General features: G+C 42.7%; 1 protein-coding gene across 2 annotated transcripts; it reads left to right on the top strand.

Annotated features, from left to right (window-relative positions):
• Positions 1-7: 7 nt before the first annotated feature.
• heatr5b (HEAT repeat containing 5B) lies at positions 8-20,011 on the top strand. 2 transcript variants are annotated; one of them, XM_085428570.1, is made up of 36 exons: positions 8-158; positions 2,451-2,615; positions 2,709-2,920; positions 3,563-3,671; positions 3,779-3,928; positions 4,503-4,674; positions 4,765-4,922; positions 5,013-5,262; positions 7,362-7,517; positions 7,658-7,908; positions 7,990-8,101; positions 8,200-8,352; positions 8,438-8,537; positions 8,656-8,765; positions 8,843-9,006; positions 9,154-9,329; positions 9,508-9,613; positions 9,708-9,898; positions 10,703-10,862; positions 11,047-11,236; positions 11,383-11,552; positions 11,647-11,794; positions 11,890-12,069; positions 12,148-12,402; positions 13,075-13,256; positions 13,341-13,409; positions 14,180-14,359; positions 14,455-14,695; positions 15,095-15,331; positions 15,546-15,673; positions 16,498-16,642; positions 16,765-17,037; positions 17,250-17,474; positions 17,620-17,771; positions 18,149-18,362; positions 18,722-20,011. In XM_085428570.1, the coding sequence occupies exons 2-36, from the start codon at positions 2,490-2,492 to the stop codon at positions 19,027-19,029; spliced, it is 6,153 nt and encodes a 2,050-aa protein (XP_085284696.1). In that variant the 5' UTR covers positions 8-158; positions 2,451-2,489; the 3' UTR covers positions 19,030-20,011. The 2 variants fall into 2 exon arrangements, with proteins under 2 accessions (XP_085284696.1, XP_085284695.1); XM_085428569.1 differs by having other exon boundaries at positions 5,013-5,307.
• Positions 20,012-20,186: the final 175 nt, after the last annotated feature.

Below are 20,186 nucleotides of genomic sequence, written 5' to 3'. Positions count from 1 at the left end.
ATGGACTCGATTAATGTCACGTCTATTTTTGTTTATTTCACAAAATTCTACAAGCTATATGATTTAAGTTAAATTATTTGTTTGGTTTAACATCGGACAAACTTCACAGCGACACCGCCCATAGTCGTCGTCATTCATCCCGGGTCACCGAAGCACAGGTAGGATGAACAGTTTTGCTGTATTTGTCCCGTATTTCAGGGAGTTTGTTGTCACTGAGGGGTATATTTTGAACAACTCAAGGTTGTAAAAAATGACGACGAAGAGCCAAAGTCCTATTTAGTCGTCAGTGTTTCGCGGAGTTTAGCTTTCCCCTTTTAGGAAGCAGCTAGCTTATGTTGCTAACTAGCTCGCGTATTAACATCTGAAGGATGACAGCTGTCAACACATCACTGCAGTGTTAATATTTTTGTGTTATTCCATACGAGACTTGAGCGCGGCTATTATAACTTTACAGCCACTGACATTAAAATTACTGACGTACGGAACACAGCGAAGGCATTCCAATGGCGATAATTGGTCCTTAGCATCTATAGGGCTGTTATAACCTGTCCAGCTGATGGATGTGATAGTTTATTGACTGAACAGGCGTATTGTTAGAGAAGAGGCATTTAAATTAGACAACTGAGAGGCCCTGTCATGCTGTTGGGTACAGAGTTTGTCTCCTGAGCAGGAATGTCCAACCTGCAGATCAACACAGCTGTTCCCAGTATTTCTCTTCATCCTATAATATAGTATTCCTTTCATGCTAGGAATGATCTCTTCCATGGTGGCAATGAGGTGCAAGAGCTGATAGAACTTTTAGATGAGCATGAAAATGATTTTGATCATGTTATGTGGTGACTGAGTGGCCTTCACAGTCACCACAGCTCAAGTTTATTGGAGCCATTTCAACAACACAGCTGCATATACAACAAGACACATCAAATGACACAATACAGCACAACATACAAAGTACACGTGTATTGAACACATCAACCCATAAAAGTAGTGCAGTGTGTCAGTGTACCTATGTTTAAAGTGATTTTAGTGAATGGCGTAGAGTCTAGATTGCAGAAGGGAACAGTCCACAGTGCAAGAGGTTAAGTTAATATTGCAAATGCATGATACATACGTGTACGTTTTGCTGCATAATATATTCAGATTCTGGGCGGCACGGTGGTTAGCACTGTTGCCGCACAGCAAGAAGGTCCTGAGTTCAATGTGTGGAGTTTGCATGTTCTCCCCTGTTTGCGTGGGTTCCCTCCGGGTACTCCAGCTTCCTCCCACCGTCCAAAGACATGCAGTTTCTGGGGAAAGGTTAATTGATTAATCTAAATTGCCCATAGATGTGAATACAGGAGTGAATGTGAATGTGAGTGCGAATGGTTGCCTGTCTCTCTGTGTGACAGACTGGCGAGCTGTCAAGGTGTACCCTGCCTCTCGCCGTATGACAGCTGGGATAGGCTCCAGCGCCCCCCGCGACCCTGAAAAGGATAAGCGGAAGCGAATGGATGGATACATTCAGATTCTATGATTACAACTTGCTGTAGGTAAATTGAAACAAAAAATAATAGAAGGTTCAGCATATATTTAAGCACCTAATAGCTTGGAGATAGCTACTATCTCTGTTCTTGTAGTAATACCCCTGTATCTTTTGCCTGGTGGGAGATGATTAAACAGATGATGTGTAGGAGGGGACAGTGATGATGCTTCTACCTCTCCTGGTGGTTCGGGTGGCATAGTGTGGAGCTATGAAAGGCAGACTACAACCAGTGATGTTGGAGGCTCAAACTTTTTCCAGGCTGCTGTTTGTCCTGATTGGTTGTGCTACCTTACCAAGTCAGGTTGGAGATAATAATAATAATGATAATGATAATGGTTTGCAGCTTCCCAACTGAACCCATATTTTCCATACATCTCTACTTCTGCCAAAGGAAGTAGAGTCTCTGATGGGCTTTGTTAACAGTGAGACTGGTGTTTAAGTTCTGTGATAAAGACTGGCATATAGTGGTGCCCAGGAAGCACTCTTTCAACAGACCTTGGCCAATGAAAGGAAGATGTTGGACTTCTTCCCTTCTAAAGTCAACAGCCTTTAGTTTTAGATTTGCTCAGGATCAAATTGTTGTCTTTGCACCTCCTCACCAGCTGTTCTGTCTCACTCCAGTATGCAAATTCATCACTGTTAGAGATAACGTCTACCACACTGATACCATCACTCAGTCCAGCTGAAAACTCATTGAAGATTTTGTGCTAGTAATGCTCCCTACTGCTATCATCAAAATGCCAATTAAGATTATTTCTAAGAGAAGTGGTGCTCCAGTCTTTCACTTTAGTCAAAAAGACTTGTAGATTCAGTGTCAAGTCACACTGAAGCTGTTTGAGCAAAATATGGTCTACCGACTGCTTGTGTTGCAACAGTATATTAAGCTTTTTGTTCCTCTAATTTGTCACGTGTTCGTGAATCATTGCAGAGAGGAGGGCGCACGTCTCTGTGTTCAAGGTTCCTCACCATGGAGCTGGCTCACAGTCTCCTGCTTAATGAAGATGCTTTGGCCCAGATCACCGAAGCAAAAAGGCCCGTCTTCATCTTCGAATGGCTCCGGTTTTTGGATAAAGTGCTTGTGGCAGCAAATAAGGTGACTATTCAGATTTTTAGCTTTTCTGAGTCAGAATCATTGGAAGCGTTTTGTAACTCGATTGTGCTTTTTTCCCTTCTTTTTTGAATGCAGGTGGATGTAAAAGAGAAGCAGAAGAAGCTGGTGGAACAGCTGACGGGACTAATCAGCAGCGCTCCGGGACCACCGACTAGAAAACTCCTGGCCAAAAACCTTGCTACGCTCTACAGCATTGGTGACACCTTCACTGTTTTCCAGACTCTTGATAAATGCAATGACATCATCAAAAGCAAGGATGACACACCTGCATACTTGCCAACAAAACTGTGAGTTCCCATTTATTTACTACTGCGTATATTTTTATTGGCTATTTTTAGAAATACAGGAACTGCATATTAATAGTCTGCTTGAGCTTTCACATATTTTAATTCAAATGTAAGCTGTTCAGAACTGCTTTTAGAGCTCCAGGCACGTGCGGTAGGCCTATCTTCAAGGGTATTAGCAGTTAAGCTGGACGGTAATCTGCAGAACGACATTTTATGTTTAAAAGGAGGGATTAAGCGTACAAGACTAGATTTGCTGTGTTTCTTGCTGGCGTTAATGGAATTTAACAGTGGATGAAGCTGCATCAGTGGTGCCCTGCAGGGTTTTATCCATCAGTCATTCATACCTGCTCATTTCTGGGTAGGTGAAATACACAGACGTGCCAGGGCCTCCCTTTTGCATACTAAGCCACTGTGCTTCCCCTTCAGCATTTTACAGTAGATAAGGTTAAAGCTAATTCATGTATGTAAGCCAGTCTCACCATTTATCAACATAAGGAGGAGTCTAATAAATAGAAGTTAATAACTATTAATTTTCATGAAGTATTCCATGGTATTGCATATTTTAATTTACATAATTATGAATTTTCACATAGATTTTTGTCTGAATTGCTGTGTTAATGCACTGTTACACATTTCTTGCAGTGCTGCAGTGGCATGTGTTGGGGCTTTTTATGAGAAGATGGGGAGGATGCTGGGAAGCTCCTTTCCAGATACCATCAATAATCTTTTAAAGGCATTAAAGAGTGCAGAGGTATGCCACGTGAGAGTAAAGAAACTAGGAGCAGGCACACTACAGTATAAGAACAGTAATGGAGGGATTGATTTGTAACGTCACTTTCTTCTATTTTATTGATGTAGTCACAAGGTAGAGGAGAGATCCTTCTGAGTCTGCAGAAGGTGCTCAGCGGACTGGGTGGAGCTGCAGCTTCTTGTCACAGAGACATCTACAAGAATGCTCGCTCTCTGCTTACAGACAGGTCCATGGCTGTACGCTGTGCAGTAGCAAAGGTCGGTCTCACAAAAACACAGTTAAGATTTTTAAATGTGTCAACTATCTTGCGCTTCTTTGTGGGGATTTTGTGGGCTGCTGGGGCCTTCCATATCATAAAGTTAAAAGCTACGTAGAAGACACACAGAGTAATCTTCAAACTCTTTCTCCCAAAACAGTTAAACTTGGTTTTTGATCTTAAGTTGTTAAGGCCCATCTGAGGAGCGTTATGCAAGGCTTCATTCTCAGTTTCACTCATAAAAGTAAAGGTACCGCATGATTACTTGTGATCACTGTTTTCAGTACGATCTAATTTTCCCTTTATGACACAAGTACAGCAATTGTGTGTCAGAATGAGTGCAGACTGTTTTTAAAGGGAAGAAACCACTGACTTAAATGCTTTTGCTGTGTCATGTATGTCGACCGCATACACTGTTTCAATTTCCGTTTAGAAAGCGTACAAGTTACTGTGTGTATTGTAACATTATGTGCACATAAGCCTCTGAATTCATGTCATGAAGTAGATATTACCAGTACACACATTATATGAAAAGTAATGATAGCGTCCCATTTTTTTCCTCCTTGCCTGATCAGTGCCTGTTGGAGCTACAAAATGAGGCCGTATTCATGTGGACCACTGAACTGGAGAACGTCGCTACTTTGTGTTTCAAGGCCTTGGAAGGGTCTAACTATGGCGTTCGGGTAGCCGTAGCGAAACTGCTGGGGACGGTTATGGCCACGGCCCTGATGCCCAAACAAGCAGCTGGTAGGTTACAGAGTGGATTTGTTGTTTTTAGAGTAGCTCACTGCTTCTGTTCTTTATCGCGTTCTTTTTTTAAACGTGTTCTTCTCGCAGTGATGCGTCAGAATGTAAAGCGAGCCACTCTGGAGGAGGTGCTGGAGCTGATGGCCACAGGCTTTCTGCGCGGTGGATCTGGCTTCCTGAAGAGCGGAGGAGAGATGTTGAAGGGGGGAGGCTCTGTCAGCAGGGAGGTGCGGGTGGGCGTCACACAGGTGAGGTGAACTCTCAAACATATTAAAAATATGAACCCGATCCATCTGACTCATCCACCTCATGCGTGTTTTTCGTTAATTTCTTCTTAGGCATACGTTGTGTTTGTGACAACACTTGGCGGTCAGTGGCTTGAGCGCAACTTTGCCACGTTCCTGTCGCACGTGTTGGACCTAGTGTCTCACCCTCGGGCCACGCAGACTCACGTTGAGGCTGTGTACTCGCGCCGCTGCGTGTCCTTCATGCTGCGCGCCACCTTGGGGGGCTTGCTTGGAGAGAAAGCACAAATCGCAGCCGGCAAAGAAATCTGCCAAGCCATCAGCAAGCAAATGAGGGCTGTGGGTAAGGAGGATGGGGGGGAAATATCACGGTTCAGAGCATTACAGAGTAAGTACTCATCCATTATTATCACCTTTTAATTCGCTCCTCATTCAGTTTTGAAATCTGTTGCATGGCTTGTGCTTATGTTGTGTGCAGAGACCGCTTCTCTTTTTCTTTTATTTCTCTGCTTTTCCTTCTGCTTTCTCCCTGTGAGGTTACTTTCCTCTTTCTTCATATCCCCTTTTCACCACAAGTAGTATCATAATGTCAGTAAGATCATCCATTACCTGCGCAGCATATTAAGTACTCATGCTTGCATTATTGCATAGCCTTTATGGCTTTTTTGCCTGTGAATTCACATTTTGTTATTGCCTTATAAACCCTAAAGAGCAGTTAGCGTAACCTTTTCTGGCATCTAGCATCTGGCATGCACCAGCAGAAAAACTGCACGTGCCACTAAATGCAAAGGCACACGACAGGATGATGCGATTACATCTAAAAGAACAAGACACAGTGTTTTGCATTATTTTATTTATTTTTTTCGCTTTTGATCATCACAAAATTATTTTCAAAATCACCCATACGTCGTTTACAAAGGATGTTTCTTACTCTGATTTGCTTTGCAACCTTTAAACCGATGTACGTTTCAGAACTTCTTGGTGTTAAGACAGAATTTCTAAAAATGTTGGATTCTTCTGGGTTCTTTGTTGTTCACTCTGTACTTGCTGCTGTATTTTTTTCCATCTAGTTGGATATGTGAGACTTCTTGAAATGGGACTTTGAGAAATGTCTAAGCTAAACATAAGTGGGAAAATGTTACCGGGAGCCATGATAGAAGTAGGACATCTAGTATATGTGTTTACATTTACACTAAAGTCCGAATGAAATGCCACAGTTCAAGAAGCATCTTCATATACTCTCTTCCTCAAGTCGTTTTATTGACCTTTTTTCTACATATGATCTGTCTTGACTGTTGTCTTTCAAGAGCTCAGAGGATTTTAGTTCCCGGTAAATGATCAGCTATTCATTTTTTTTCTTTTTTCACAATTATAGCCATCATTTCCTGTTTTTATTTATTTCTTTTTGAATGGGGGGAGACAAATCCTCAGAGCTCTTGGAGTACATTGAAGTGTGCTCTTCTGTGTTTTAATGTAGCGGTTCTGTAGTTTAATGTCGTTAGTTAAATATATGACAACAGTGCATGGCCTAATGGGGTCTGTTGTGTTATTAGAAGCTACGGTACGCACCTGTCAGTCACAACATTAAAATCAGTGTAGGTGACAACAATAAAAATCATTATTTTGCCTTAATGTTACTTGTCGAGTTGTAGCAGGAAGTCAAGTTGTTGGAAGCTGTAAAGATGTGACTTTTTTGATGTCTAAGCAACTGGATCAGATTATCTATAAAATATCAGGTTTGGGGGATTGTTTCTGGTAGTTAGTTGCTACCAAAAGTGGTATAAGTAATGAACTGGCAATAGGGTCACAGGGGCACTATACTCCACACTTTGCATGTGGTCCTGTCTGTTCTTGAAAGCACCTACAGCAGAAAGAAATCCCATTTTCTTTTACATCTTGTGTGATGTTTACCAGAGAGAGAGGGGGATCAGCATGATACACAGTAGAGTTTAAGCAATTTGATTCTCTGATTTTCTGCAGGAAAATAGCTTTAATCTGATTCTAACTAGCCGCAGACAATTTACACCTCTTTATGGAAACACTATTCCCCGATGGTGCTGGCTTTCTTTTCTGCAGCATAGTGCACCCGCCACGGCATATTGTTCAGGAATGGTCTGAGAAACATTACAAAGAGTTCAAGATCGGAAAAACAAATCAGATGTAAGGAGGCCCCACCTTGCAACTTCCTACACAATATCGGGTTTTAATGTTGTGGCTGATTAGTGTAAATTATACTAATAACATTAGTGATTTATACTTATTATGGACACAAAGCATCTTTTCTTTGATATAAATCTTTTTCATCAATGATGCACACATTATAAATTAGTGTGTTCTGAATATTATTGAGTATTCAAAATACAAACTTAAGTGATAACTCAGAAAATGTTCATGCTGACAGATCGCTTTGCTCGCTTCTCTTCCTGAAATTTGTGTTTTCAGAGGCAGTAGTGAATGATATCAGTGGGGAGAACAAGGCAGGGGCAGGTGATGTCTCTGCCAGCCAGCATGTTATGGTGTGTGCTTTAAAAGAGCTGGGCAGTTTGGTTCAGAGTTTGAGTGCCACAGCTTCACCACTCATCCAGGAGCCTTCTGTAGGTAAGATAAACAGAATACAAAACAGGATATTCACTGTTGTCACTCTCGGGTTTCTGGTAACACAAGCTCGTGTGACATAAATCCTAATTTAAAATAAGGCTGAAATCCTTAAATAACTTATTACACATCCACTTCTTCAGGACTCCTTGAAACCGTGACCTCAGTGCTGCTGCACCCAAGCATGGCAGCACGTTTGGCAGCTGCATGGTGCTTGCGTTGCGTCGCCGTTGCGCTACCCTATCAGCTCACCCCTCTGCTGGACCGCTGTGCTGAGAGAATCAACAACCTGAAGAGTTCGCCTGAGGCTGTAAGCGGCTACAGCTTTGCGATGGCTGCTCTGCTGGGAGGCGTGCACCAGTGTCCACTGGGTATCCCCCACACCAAGGGCAAGGTGTGTAGCCTCAGAATTTGGCCTTAGTGGTTCTTTCATATGTATGTCAGACTTGATTGACTAGCCTCGCTGTTCTTGTAGTTGGTGGTGAGTATAGCTGAAGACCTTCTGCGAACAGCTGCTCAGAACAGCCGTCTGTCCCTGCAGCGCACGCAGGCTGGATGGCTTCTGCTGGGGGCCCTGATGACTTTGGGTGAGCCTCAAAGACACTTCCTGATTTTGGAGTTTTTCAGAAATCGTCTCTTTCTCCCACCACCTTTGTGACCACATTGTGTTCATTTGTGTTCCCAGGTCCCTCCCTTGTGCGCTATCATCTCCCCAAAATGCTGCTGCTGTGGAGGAACGTGTTTCCTCGCTCCCAGAAGGAGCTGGAAGCCGAAAAAGCCAGAGGAGACTCCTTCACCTGGCAGGTCACCCTGGAGGGCAGAGCTGGAGCACTGTGTGGTAAAGGCTTGCACCTCCACAGTGTGCACGCCCTAAAATGTTACGAGACGCAGTGTTGACTAAAACCGTTCCCTTTCTTTTATAGCCATGCGTAGTTTCGTGGCCCACTGCCCCGAGCTTCTCACAGAAGACGTAATCCGCAGGCTGATGACTCCTATCGAATGTGCCATGACTATGATGTCTCAGTGAGTGTGGTGGTTTTTTTTGTGTAATTTTCTCTTAAATGTCTGACTTTTTATTTTATTTTTTTTGTGTGTTTTTCGACTGCATGTCTAATGATTGTAACATTTTGACTTTTCTCAGTGTCCCTGCCATCATTAAGGTACACGGAGCCCACCTGAAAGCAAGTGCAGCTATGGTGAGGCTCCGGTTGTACGACATCTTGGCTCTCTTGCCTCCAAAAACTTACGAAGGTAAATCAGTCACTTGTGCATTAGCTTTCACATAAGTTGAGGAGAGGTGTTTTAAAATGGGTAATCCTCTCGTACAGGCAGCTTCAATGCTCTCCTGAGAGAACTGGTAGCAGAGTTTACTTTGACCGACAACTCGGCCAACACTACCACGTCTTTGCTGCGCTCTCTGTGTCACTATGACGACAGCGTGCTCATGGGCTCGTGGCTACAGGAGACCGACCACAAGTCCATAGAGGATCAGGTTAGTTGGTAAAAGACCGTTCTAGTAACCCAGCTCTTATTTGAAGATGCTTTATGTATGTGATTTGGATTAGTCATCACTATCTCTCGTTAAATGTTAAATATAAGTTTGGCCTTTTGGTATTTCTGTGTCGTTGCTGTGAAACAGTTGCAGCCCAACAGCGCGTCTGGCAGCGGAGCTCTGGAGCACGATCCCTCGTCGATCTACCTGCGCGTCCCCGTAGGCGAGGCCATCCCAGGACCTCTCCCTTTGGGTGTGTCGGTTATCGATGCTTCAGTGGCTCTGTTTGGTGTGGTGTTCCCTCATGTCTCCTTCAAACACAGGCAAGGCGCTCTCTCTTATTGTGGTGACTTGATGTGGTTCTGCATCATGTTAACATTATTTTTATTTTCTTGTCCTGCAGCTGCTCTCTTTATTTTCCTTATATATTTATATTCGCTGCATTGTTGCTGAGCTGTTTTTTATTAATATACTGTGTTTTAACTGATGGGTATGATTCAGGCTGCAGATGTTAGACCACTTTGCAGAATGCATAAAGCAGGCTAAAGGAGTTCGACAGCAAGCCGTCCAACTCAACATCTTTACTGCAGTCCTTTCTGCCCTCAAGGTAAGAAAAAAAGCTCTATATCCTCTTAAATGGGTAGGTCATTTAGGTAATAGCTACAGTGAGAAATAATGTTTCTCTTTCGCTTTAACTGTAGGGTTTGGCTGAGAATAAGAGCACTCTTGGGCCTGAGGAGGTGCGTAAATCAGCTCTGGCCCTGGTGATGGGAGCTTTGGACAACCCTAATCCCATCCTGCGCTGTGCTGCTGGAGAGGCCCTGGGGAGGATGGCTCAGGTGGTCGGAGAGGCAACCTTCATTGCCAGAATGGCGCAGACCAGTTTTGATAAGTGAGCATATCATGTCTCCAATTTCTGTTTCTTTGCTTTTTGTGTCCAACATTATGGTTTCAAATCAAATATTTAGGAAGGCCTTAAAAGAAAATTTCTTCATATTTTACACCAGTGTTCACTTTCATTGACTGATTGATTTGTTTGATTCATGAGGATGAATTTGATAGCATTTGGAGGTCAAAGGTCAAGCCCAAAGAGCTTACTTTTGGCCATAACTCAAGAATTCATACACCAATAAAAACGATACAAGTGTCTAACAGGATAAAAATGATGAATTGATAACATTTTCTGTTTAAAATGGTCTGTGGTTAACATTACCATGACAACCTAGTGATCTGTAGAAACACTTTGGACAGAAGGAGAGATTTGAGCGCCAGATTTAGTCTTCTGAGGTGCCAGGTTTGAAAAGTGTGGATTTTTGCAATAACATAAATATTGAAAACATTGTCTACAGTGCACAATGTTGTGATCAGAATAACCTGTATTTACCTTACATTAATAAATGTTTTTAAGAATACAGTGATTTTAGGTGTAAAAAATATTAGTCTATCACTACATATCTTGAATGAGCCTGGACAGACAAGGATGTAAACTGCACCTTGACGTTTAGTGGGACGGACAGAGAGTCATTTTATACCTGATTGCACAAAATAAACATTCTCACTACATTTTCAGAATGTCTCTTTTTGGAAAGTTATAGTTTGTGTTTCATTGTTGTTCATCTGTCTTGAAGTTGATCTCTCATACTTTGTATCTGTCTCTACTCACGTGATGCATGTCTTTGTTTTGCTCTGTTTACAGGCTGAAGTCAGCTCGTGATGTAGTTTCAAGGACGGGCCATTCACTGGCTCTCGGCTGTCTGCATCGATATGTTGGAGGAATTGGCTCTGGCCAGCACTTAAAGACCAGTGTCAGCATCTTGTTGGCTCTAGCCCAGGATGGCTCTTCACATGAAGTCCAGGTGCAGTCAATTATTTATTAGAAGTACATTTTTATATTCACTCATAATTAAATTACATTTTGATTGGTTTTCTTTTCTGTTAAATGTTATGTCTAAACCTAGTTTTGATGCATCCCTGTCTTTTTCTTCAATTCTGGTCTGGCCCACTCTAAATTAATTCAATCTGTGTTTTTGTCTTCACCAGACTTGGGCTCTGCACTCTCTGGCTCTAATTGTGGATTCAAGTGGTCCCATGTACAGAGGCTATGTGGAGCCTACACTGTCTCTGGTGCTCACCCTGCTCCTCACTGTGCCCCCGTCTCACACAGAGGTTCACCAGTGTCTGGGCCGCTGCCTGGGAGCTCTAATCACTACTGTGGGACCAGAGTTGCAGGGTAACTGTGGCACAACCAGATTACAAACATCATTAACCATAGTATTTTTTTAGCCAGCAGGTGGCAGTGTAACCGGTTTTGATCCTTTGCAGGCTACTGAAGTATATGTCTTTAAGTACAATGTTTCTTTGTGCTGGTCTTGCTAGGAAATGGAGCCACTATTTCCACCATCCGCTCGTCCTGCCTGGTTGGTTGTGCCATAATGCAGGACCACTCAGACTCTCTTGTGCAGGCAGCTGCTATCTCATGTTTGCAGCAGCTGCATATGTTTGCTCCACGACACGTTAACCTGTCCAGCTTGGTGCCGTGTCTCTGTGTAAGACATAAATACTTTTAGAGTACGTATGTGATAGTTAGAGTTTGTGTCAGTCTGAATGTTGATTTCCTGCTGTGAACTGGGGTTCCCATAGGTGCACCTGTGCAGCTCTCACCTGTTGCTGCGTCGTGCTGCAGTGGCCTGCCTGAGACAGCTTGCTCAGAGAGAAGCTGCAGAGGTCTGCGAGTACGCCATGAGCCTGGCAAAGAGAGCAGGAGACAGCAAAGACAGCACTGCAATCAGTCAGTACACGGTCAAAACTTGATTCGAGCATTCTGTTTGAATAATTCCCCTTAATGCAACCTGGATCCTAATGCCTTAACTTGCTCTGGTTCAGATCTAAACATCACAGAGACTGGTCTGGAGGGCGTTCTGTTTGGCATGCTGGATCGGGAGACGGACAGGAAGCTATGCTCAGACATCCATGACACACTCGGCCACATGCTGTCGTCTTTGGCCGTAGAAAAACTTTCCCATTGGCTGAAACTCTGCAAGGATGTTCTTGCAGCAACTACAGGTAAGTCTACAAAACGGCAAATTCAAAAATCATCTTTTATAAATCTTTCACCACAAATGTGCCCGTGTCCTCTTTCAGATGTAGGGGGCGCTGTTGTGTTTGAGGTGCAAAAGGACGAGGAAGACTCGGAGAAAAAAGACGAGATGGACGATGACACAATGTTCACGGGTCTGGGCGAAGACGACAAATCGAAGCCATCTGTGGCGCCGCGCTGGGTCACACGGGTGTTTGCAGCAGACTGTTTGTGCCGCATCATCCTGCTGTGTGAGAATGCAGACAAAACACACTTTGACCTGGCAGCTGCTCGTTCGGCGCAGGCCAAGAATGTGAAAGGTACCATTCACTGTGCTGCCAGAATAGACTACTGCAGAGTTCACTTAAAGAATTGTGATTGATTAATGCCACTTTTACTGTGCGACAGGAAATTGCTTATTCACATGCTTTCATTTAAAGATGGAACAAAGCTAGAGGTTCAGAGGGTTTTGTTCACTGTGGTAAATATAGGAGACAATATTTATGTAAGCTTTGCTGTATAATAAGGAGCTATTCTACAGGCTTGCCCGTAATAGCACATTGTACTGACTTTGCAGCTCTGAAACCAGCTAAGCCAAATTGAGTGACTGGGATTCAGTGGATGGTTGGTCTGCATGACGGCATGTCCAACTAATCCCTCAAAAGGTGCCCTTCAGTTAAAAGTCAATTAAATCTCAGCCCCAAATTTAATGTGGGGTTTCTTTCTGGTCGCTGCAGGCACACGCTGAAACTCCAAAAGTGTTTCCTCTTGAAGAAAGTATTAAAGCAGAGAGTCTGAAGAAAGCACTGGTTATAGCTTCTTGCTGAAGTGTAACACATCATCAAAGGATTAATAAATCAAATACTAAACAATGACTGGAAAAATCATTATTGTAGCTGCTCCCGGAGTTCATATTCCTTCCAGTGTTTATAATTAGGTTCGTATTTCTCACATAGTCCTTGTTGTTTTTTCATCCATCTCTGCCCGTTCAGGAGATCTGCTGGTGCTCCATTTATCTGACCTCATCCGCATGGCTTTCATGGCAGCCACAGACCACAGCAACCAGCTGAGGATGGCTGGCCTGCAGGCCTTGGAAGACATCATTAAAAAGTTTGCGTCCGTACCAGAGCCCGAGTTCCCGGGGCACGTTATCCTGGAACAGTACCAGGCCAATGTGAGTAAAGCATTGCATTATTTCGTAGTCCAAACCTAGAAACATTGCATGAAAGTAAACTTGTTGCAACTCGTGGGTATTTAGGTTGGAGCTGCTCTCAGACCTGCGTTTTCACCTGACACGCCGTCCGACATTACAGCAAAGGCATGCCAGGTAAGCCATACATACCTGTCTCTTTCACCAACTCAATTGCTTACAATTCCACTTTATGCCTCTTTTTGAGGTGTGTTCAACCTTCTTTCCATTAACAGCCATTAAATATGTTTTTTGATTGTTAAATGGTAGAACTGTGGCTGCGTTAGCAGCTTAATTACCACGACAAAGTGAGTCATCATCCCCTTAGAAGCCAGCAGTGTCAAATTTGTGACTTAATGCTTTTTGACTTAATTGAATGATGAGAATGTTGAGTGACAGGGGCAAATAACAAAACATGCCTGTCAGCTTATTACTAAAAGATGTTCTCTCTTTGACATTCCCCTGTTTCTCTGCTTGGGAGACTTTTTGAAGGGTTTAATTTTTCTTATCGAGAACAACTTACTCTGAAAAAGCGGATTAGGATACATATATCTGTGGATGTGAAGGTCACAGAGGACCTGTAGTTTTCTTATAGTTTAATAAGCTACCAGATTTATAACAAGCTGCTGCCCTTGAACTGACACTTTAATTGCTGTTCCTCCCAGAAGAATGCAATCTTATAAACATGTGGTCCAGTTTTACATCACTAAGGTGTCAGTCCATTTATTAATACCCATTTGTTTGACACTCCCACCCCCTCTAATAGCTTGGCTAATGAGCCTAAGTGCTCTGTTATATAATACATTTTTTACATCAAAATCAGAATCATAAAATTTTATTGTCCGTTGTTGTAATAGATAAAAACTGTAAGATCCATAGCAGTTTCACCTTTCTCACATTGACTACAGGTGTGCAGTACGTGGATCGGCAGTGGCGTTGTCAGTGACCTCAACGACCTGCGGCGAGTCCACAACCTGCTTGTGTCGTCGCTGGACAAGGTGCAGGCTGGGAAAGGCTCGTCCAGTCAGCTGTATAGTGAGAGCGCTACCACGATGGAGAAACTGGCAGTGCTGAAGGCGTGGGCTGAGGTGAGATGGAAGATGAGCAGGAAACTGCTCCTTTTTTTTACAATCAAATGATGCATGTAACGAAACTGAACGTGCACTCATGGTTTCTCACTCAGGTCTATGTGGTGGCAATGAAGATCAAAAAAGAGGCTGAGTCTAAACCTGCAAAACCAGTCAGAAGTGGAGATGACGACGAGGATGAGGAGGATCTGGGAACAGACGTGCTTCCCCCTGACAGTCTTATCACCCTGGTGCAGCCAGAGCTGCCCTCACTAAGCCGCCTGTGGCTGGCCATGCTGCGAGACTATGCTCTGCTCACTCTGCCTGCTGAGTTTTCCAGTCAGCTGCCCCCCGATGGTATGAGATTCTTTCCTGTCTTCCTGTGTGCTAAATATGGTTTTAATATGATATCTTCAGTGAAACAAAATATAGCCTTGTGGTGTTTCTACACAACATTTTAATGTAGCTTGGTTAAAGCATCAATGTTCAAGTCTTATGTTCCACTTTGGATCATTTGATGTTTATTTTTTCCAGATATTACCAAAAACGTTCAACATTATTTGGACAATGTCAGATTAAATGTCAACAAAAACACCTCTTAAATCAAATGGGATTGTAGATTACATGTTCGTGCACTCTGTTGGAGCCGTTTTCAAAGTCATTGACATGTTAATAAAATAATTTTATGCAGGAGTATATATTTGTAAAAAATGCTCATTGAATTTTAAAGTAATTAAATCTGTTATTTGTGTCCAGGTGGAGCATTTTATACCCCGGAGACTATAGATACAGCAAGGCTGCACTACCGAAGCTCCTGGGCTCCTGTCCTGCATGCTGTAGCCCTGTGGCTGAACAGCACTGGGTTTGGAGCAGGTGTAGGTCAGGATGAGGTCTCATCAGCTCCCTCCAAGCCTCCTGGCCTCCCCCAGGGAGGCTCCTCCACTATAAAGACCTTTGAGGAGTCTGTCAAAGACAGGATGCATCTAATGTTAGGTAAACAAATGCATAGCTAACATTTGCGGTGTAAAGCATTTAGCATACTTTTCCATTTTCTGGCTTCATAGTGTACCTAATACAGAAAACAGCAACTGCTTTTGTTCACCTCACAGCTGTAGGACCACCGGCCAATTGTGAAGGAATGGTAGTAGAAAGAAAAATACATGTGCAAGAATATAGACTAAGAGCATTTTTGTGTTCTTTCTCTTAGGTGTCAGTATAGAGTTTCTCTGCTTTCCCCGCCCTGAAGAGCCTATTGAACATGTGATGTCGTGCCTGCGGGCCCTGTGCACTCTGCTCGAGACTCCTTGTGCTAAAACACATATTGCAGATGACCAGGTAAACACACAGGGCTTAAATTATAGGGTAAAAAAAGAGAGAACATTTTTAAACCACTTTTATGACTATTGTAGAATCTCATTAGTAAAATATGAATATATGAGTTACACATTAAGCTATAAAATAACTAATGTAGTTTTCACTTATTAGAAAATACTAAAAGAAATTCAAGCACCCAAGTGTCCTATAAGAAAAAGTGTTTTCCCTTTAAATCACCTCTTGCAGCAATCATATTGTGGTGTAATTCAGGTGATCTGTTTACCATGCACCACCTCACTGCAAATATTTGATAAATACAACACCGGCCTGTGATATTTACTGACTTTAGAAGGTGAAAAAGATCACCCACAGAACAGATGATTGGGTACCGATGGCTTCAAAGGGCACACGTGTGTATCCTACAAATTCAGCAAAAGAAGGTTGTATTTCTCAGCTGTATTTGGTGAAGCCTTTGAAGAGGGACGTGTCTCTACCAGACTGCTTCAAAGTGTGGACTTCAGAGGATTTGAATTGGAGCACAGTGTGTGGGATCACTCAGCCGTCTCACTAACCATAAAGATATTTGAACAAAGAAGTACAAATTGCTTCTGAACAGTATAAAAATCACATTTTTAAATATGAAATTGTATCCTATGGTGGACATGCTTTCTGCTTTTCAACAAACCAGAACAGATAGTTACAAAGCATCAAGCACTTTACTTTAAATGAGAAAAAAATACATAATTGAAACAGTTGGAATTCTAAATGTGAGAGAAATGAGAAGTTTGTGCTACATGTTTCACAGTCACATTAATGTAGTTGTTTACTTTTTCTTTCTGCTGTAGCTGCTGGCTGTGGAGCTCCTGAACGTGCTTCACAGGCTTCTGTTGACCCGGGATCCACCTGCTGTCCAGCTTCAGGTCACTGCTGTTGTCCAGGAGACCATCAGGGCTGCACATGACCATCTACAGCGACAGAAAACAGCAAAAGGTCAGAAACATTATGTTACACTGCATATAAGGTTTGCATGTTGTCTTTAAGCTTCTATATTTAGAGTGAAGTTAACCAAATTGTGTGGTAGTTTAAGCGGTCATTACTTTTTTTTGGTTTAGGCAAAGAGGAAGATGGCGAGAAAGACTCTCAGGCCAGCCTTGGAGAAGGAGGAGACACAGGGGAGCTCGTCCCCGGCAAGTCTCTGGTGTTCGCCGCCATGGAGCTGCTCGTGTTCATCCTGGTCCGCCACTTACCCCAGCTTAATACACGTGTGAAGGAGTCGCCCAGCCATGTGCCACTCAGGCCTCAGCGACTACCCGAAAAAAGTGCCCGCCTGGTGGCAAACGCAGTTTCCATCCTGGCAGAGCTGCCCTCGCTCTGCTCTCCAGCTGGTGAGGCCTGAAGCAAAGTGCAACAACACACAAATACCATGCATAATAAGAAAGGAAAACTCGCACACAGTCAGTTGCTATTTCAGTGTAACATACTCTCTCTTAATGGATGCTTCATGCATTTCTGTGACATTAATTAATGATAAGTAGCAAAGGAACATGAGCGTCATGGTTTTCAGCCCATTGTTTACATTTTATTTTTGCCTTATTAGGAAGCATGACCATCCTACCTACAGTGCTTTTCCTCGTCACCGGAGTTCTGAAGGAAACTGCAGTAAAGACTCCTGACAACTCGGTGCCAGTGCCTGTGGCAGCTGCCCTCCAGAGCATTAAGACCATCTTCACCTCCCCAATAGCCCGGATGGAGAGCGTGCAGACGCAGTGGACCAGCCTTGTGAGGAGCAGCCTGGCATCTGTACTTGAGTATTCGCAGCCAGGTGAGCTCATCCACATGCATTCATTATCAGACTCTGACTTTTTGTCTTTCTGTGGAGCAGAAATTTGCCTTGCCTTGCCAGTCTACAAAAAAAAAAGCACAATATCACTGTTAATCAAAAGCATGTTTGTGTGTTTTTTTTTTAGATGAGTCCAGGCCTGACATGGATGAGGTCAGTATGCTGACAGCGATCACACTCTTCCTGCTGTCAGCCAGCAGTGAGCTTGTAGGGGTGACTGTCCTGCAAAAGGGCTGCATGGACCACTTCCGAAATGCCCTCAACTCTAGTGACCCCTGGGTAAGCTCGCATGTACACAAACAAAGATGTAACAAAAGAATTTTGAATACCGAACCAAATCATCTGTTTTTAAATGTGTACCTCTGAACTTTTCTAGATATTATCTAACGGAAGTGCAGAATACCCAAATTTCTGAATCAGTACTAGGTTTTTACTTGCCAGCTAGACGGTGGCTGTGGTCTGCTGTGCACTGTACGCACCTCTCTTCTGTTACCAAACCCAAACGTAGCATTTCCACGTGTGAAAAAGGGCATCTCTGAACAACGCCTGGGCTGGATCCTTCTCCCATTGTTCAGAGTTCATGCGTGAAAACAGCTTCACACTGTTCACATAAGTCTAGCTCAGTTAAGCGAAAGATGTAATTGTTGTTACCACAGGTTCAGGCTCGGTGTTACCAGCTGCTGTTGTCGGTGTTTCAACACTCCAGCCGTGCCCTCTCTACTCCCTACATACACGCTCTGGCTCCACTCATGGTGGAGAAGCTGAAGGCAGTGGAGCGCAGCCGCCCAGGGACGGCTGCTGAGCTGCAGGCTGTGCAGGAGGGAATCAGGGTCCTGGAGAATCTGGTCGGCATGGGTGAAGACCAAAACCGTAAGTATTCCTCTGCTTAATGGACCAAGTGAAGCAACATTTGGTTCATTTTGTGCCACATTTACTCTGTTAAAGTAGATCTCTTCAGTATTTAGCTGTGCTGCCCTAGATCAGACTAATAAATAATTAAATGTTGAATTTAATGCTTTTCTAATTTCTAGTCTAACCATTCAAGAAAAAACTTTTTTAAAACGATTTTATTTCAGTTTACTAATAATCTGGCAAATCTCTGCGTAGATAATGACATTACATTGGATTTGTGGCCACAGTTCTGCTTCTCCTTTTTTTAAACTGTCTCCTAATTACTGATTATATATATATATATTTTTTAACTTATCACTGCTTTATGTGTTCAACAGGGGTGCAGCTGCTCGCTCTCCTTGTACCGACTCTCGTCTCTTACCTTTTGGATGAAAATTCCATCTCCTCTGCACCCCAAGTCTCCAAAGGCCTGCACGAGTTTGCACTTCAGAACTTGATGCGGATCGGCCCCCTCTATCCGGCTGCCTTCAAGATAGTGATTGGAGCGGCACCTGAGCTGAAAACCCGTCTGGAATCTGCTATACGGGCCAACCAGGCCAGCAGCAAAGCCAAAGCTGCAGCCAGGCAAGCTCAGCCAGCAGTGCAAGCTGCACCAACCATTAAACTCAAGACGAGCTTCTTCTGAACACTCCAAAATGCACCGCACACTCTCAACTAATCTTTTCTTCTTTGGATTTCTTTCAACACTGTACCACATGTCATGTCTGTATCAGTTATGCTTTCTAACTGCATTTATTTATTCTACATCTCTTCTTTGTTTTGATGGACGAGTACTCAAAGAACGTTTATGTAAATATCTTTGAAAGCCTTTGAATGTTCACTTTAAAAAGCTTGCTATAAATTTTGTAGCAAATTTTAATTGTGTGAATGTATCATTTCCAGACCACACAATTTACATTTTACTTTCTTTTTTTTTTTTTGTTCCCCCCAAGTCACCAAACCCAGCTCTCTGTGGAAGTTTGTTTCTAACACTTTTTTTTTCAGGCAGAGCTAAATTGAAATTTGAAAAAATCATCTCAAAACTTACTTACGAAGTATGTTTTCAGGTACAAACCATGACTTTTGACTTACAGAGGGCAAAAAATAAATAAATAAATCAGGTGGCAGAAATAAAATTCCAGAAAAAGTCAATATTTGCTCTACAATTTTCCCTGATTTTATTTTATTTTATTTTATTTTTTAGGAGGCCTTGGGGTCTCCAGGTTGTTACTGATGAATGTTACTTTAATTTCTTATGTTTTGTGTATTTTCTCAAATTATGTTGTAAACCTTCCTACTAATTGCTCAAAGGCATAGCTAATAAATTAAAGTTGATCAAACCAGTATCGAGACTAAAATTAGAACTAAATGATAAATGCATTATATTTTTCACTAAGACTCTCCAGTTATCTGCACACCAATCAACAAATAAATAAATATATATATATGTATATATAAGTACTGGTCATCACATAGATTTTTTTTTTTTTTTGGTCTGATAAATACCCGTGTTTACTGCCTGCATGTGCTGGTGTTCACCAATGTCATCAATAACTGGCACATTTGTGTGAATGTAATGTTACACTCATTTTTTTTCCCAAAATATGAATAAACTTATTTTGACCTCATTGCTGTTGGAAGTTTTCACTATACTTAAATGTAATTGGATTAATAAAATAGGAATGCATGATTTATAGCTAAAGTTCTGCTACTGGGTCTGGACGTCCGGGCAATTCGGGTGAGCAAAACGAGCACCACCAGCCAACTCGCTGTAGGCGTGGAGTTTGTGGTGACGTCATTGGA

The sequence above is a fragment of the Rhamphochromis longiceps genome, linkage group LG13, assembly GCF_057381845.1.
Source record: "Rhamphochromis longiceps isolate RC_006_pf linkage group LG13, R_longiceps_female_GT1.1, whole genome shotgun sequence".
In the NCBI taxonomy this organism is placed as follows: domain Eukaryota; kingdom Metazoa; phylum Chordata; class Actinopteri; order Cichliformes; family Cichlidae; genus Rhamphochromis; species Rhamphochromis longiceps.
This window is presented reverse-complemented; position numbering and strand designations above follow the sequence as displayed.

Bases quoted from the DNA above. Each gene is read 5' to 3' on its own strand.
- heatr5b (XM_085428569.1), top strand. From the start codon at position 2,490: ATGGAGCTGGCTCACAGTCTCCTGCTTAATGAAGATGCTTTGGCCCAG. The intron at 7,518-7,657 runs GTAAGATAAACA...CCACTTCTTCAG, and splicing joins CATCCAGGAGCCTTCTGTAG to GACTCCTTGAAACCGTGACC. The intron at 12,070-12,147 runs GTAAGTCTACAA...GTCCTCTTTCAG, and splicing joins TGTTCTTGCAGCAACTACAG to ATGTAGGGGGCGCTGTTGTG.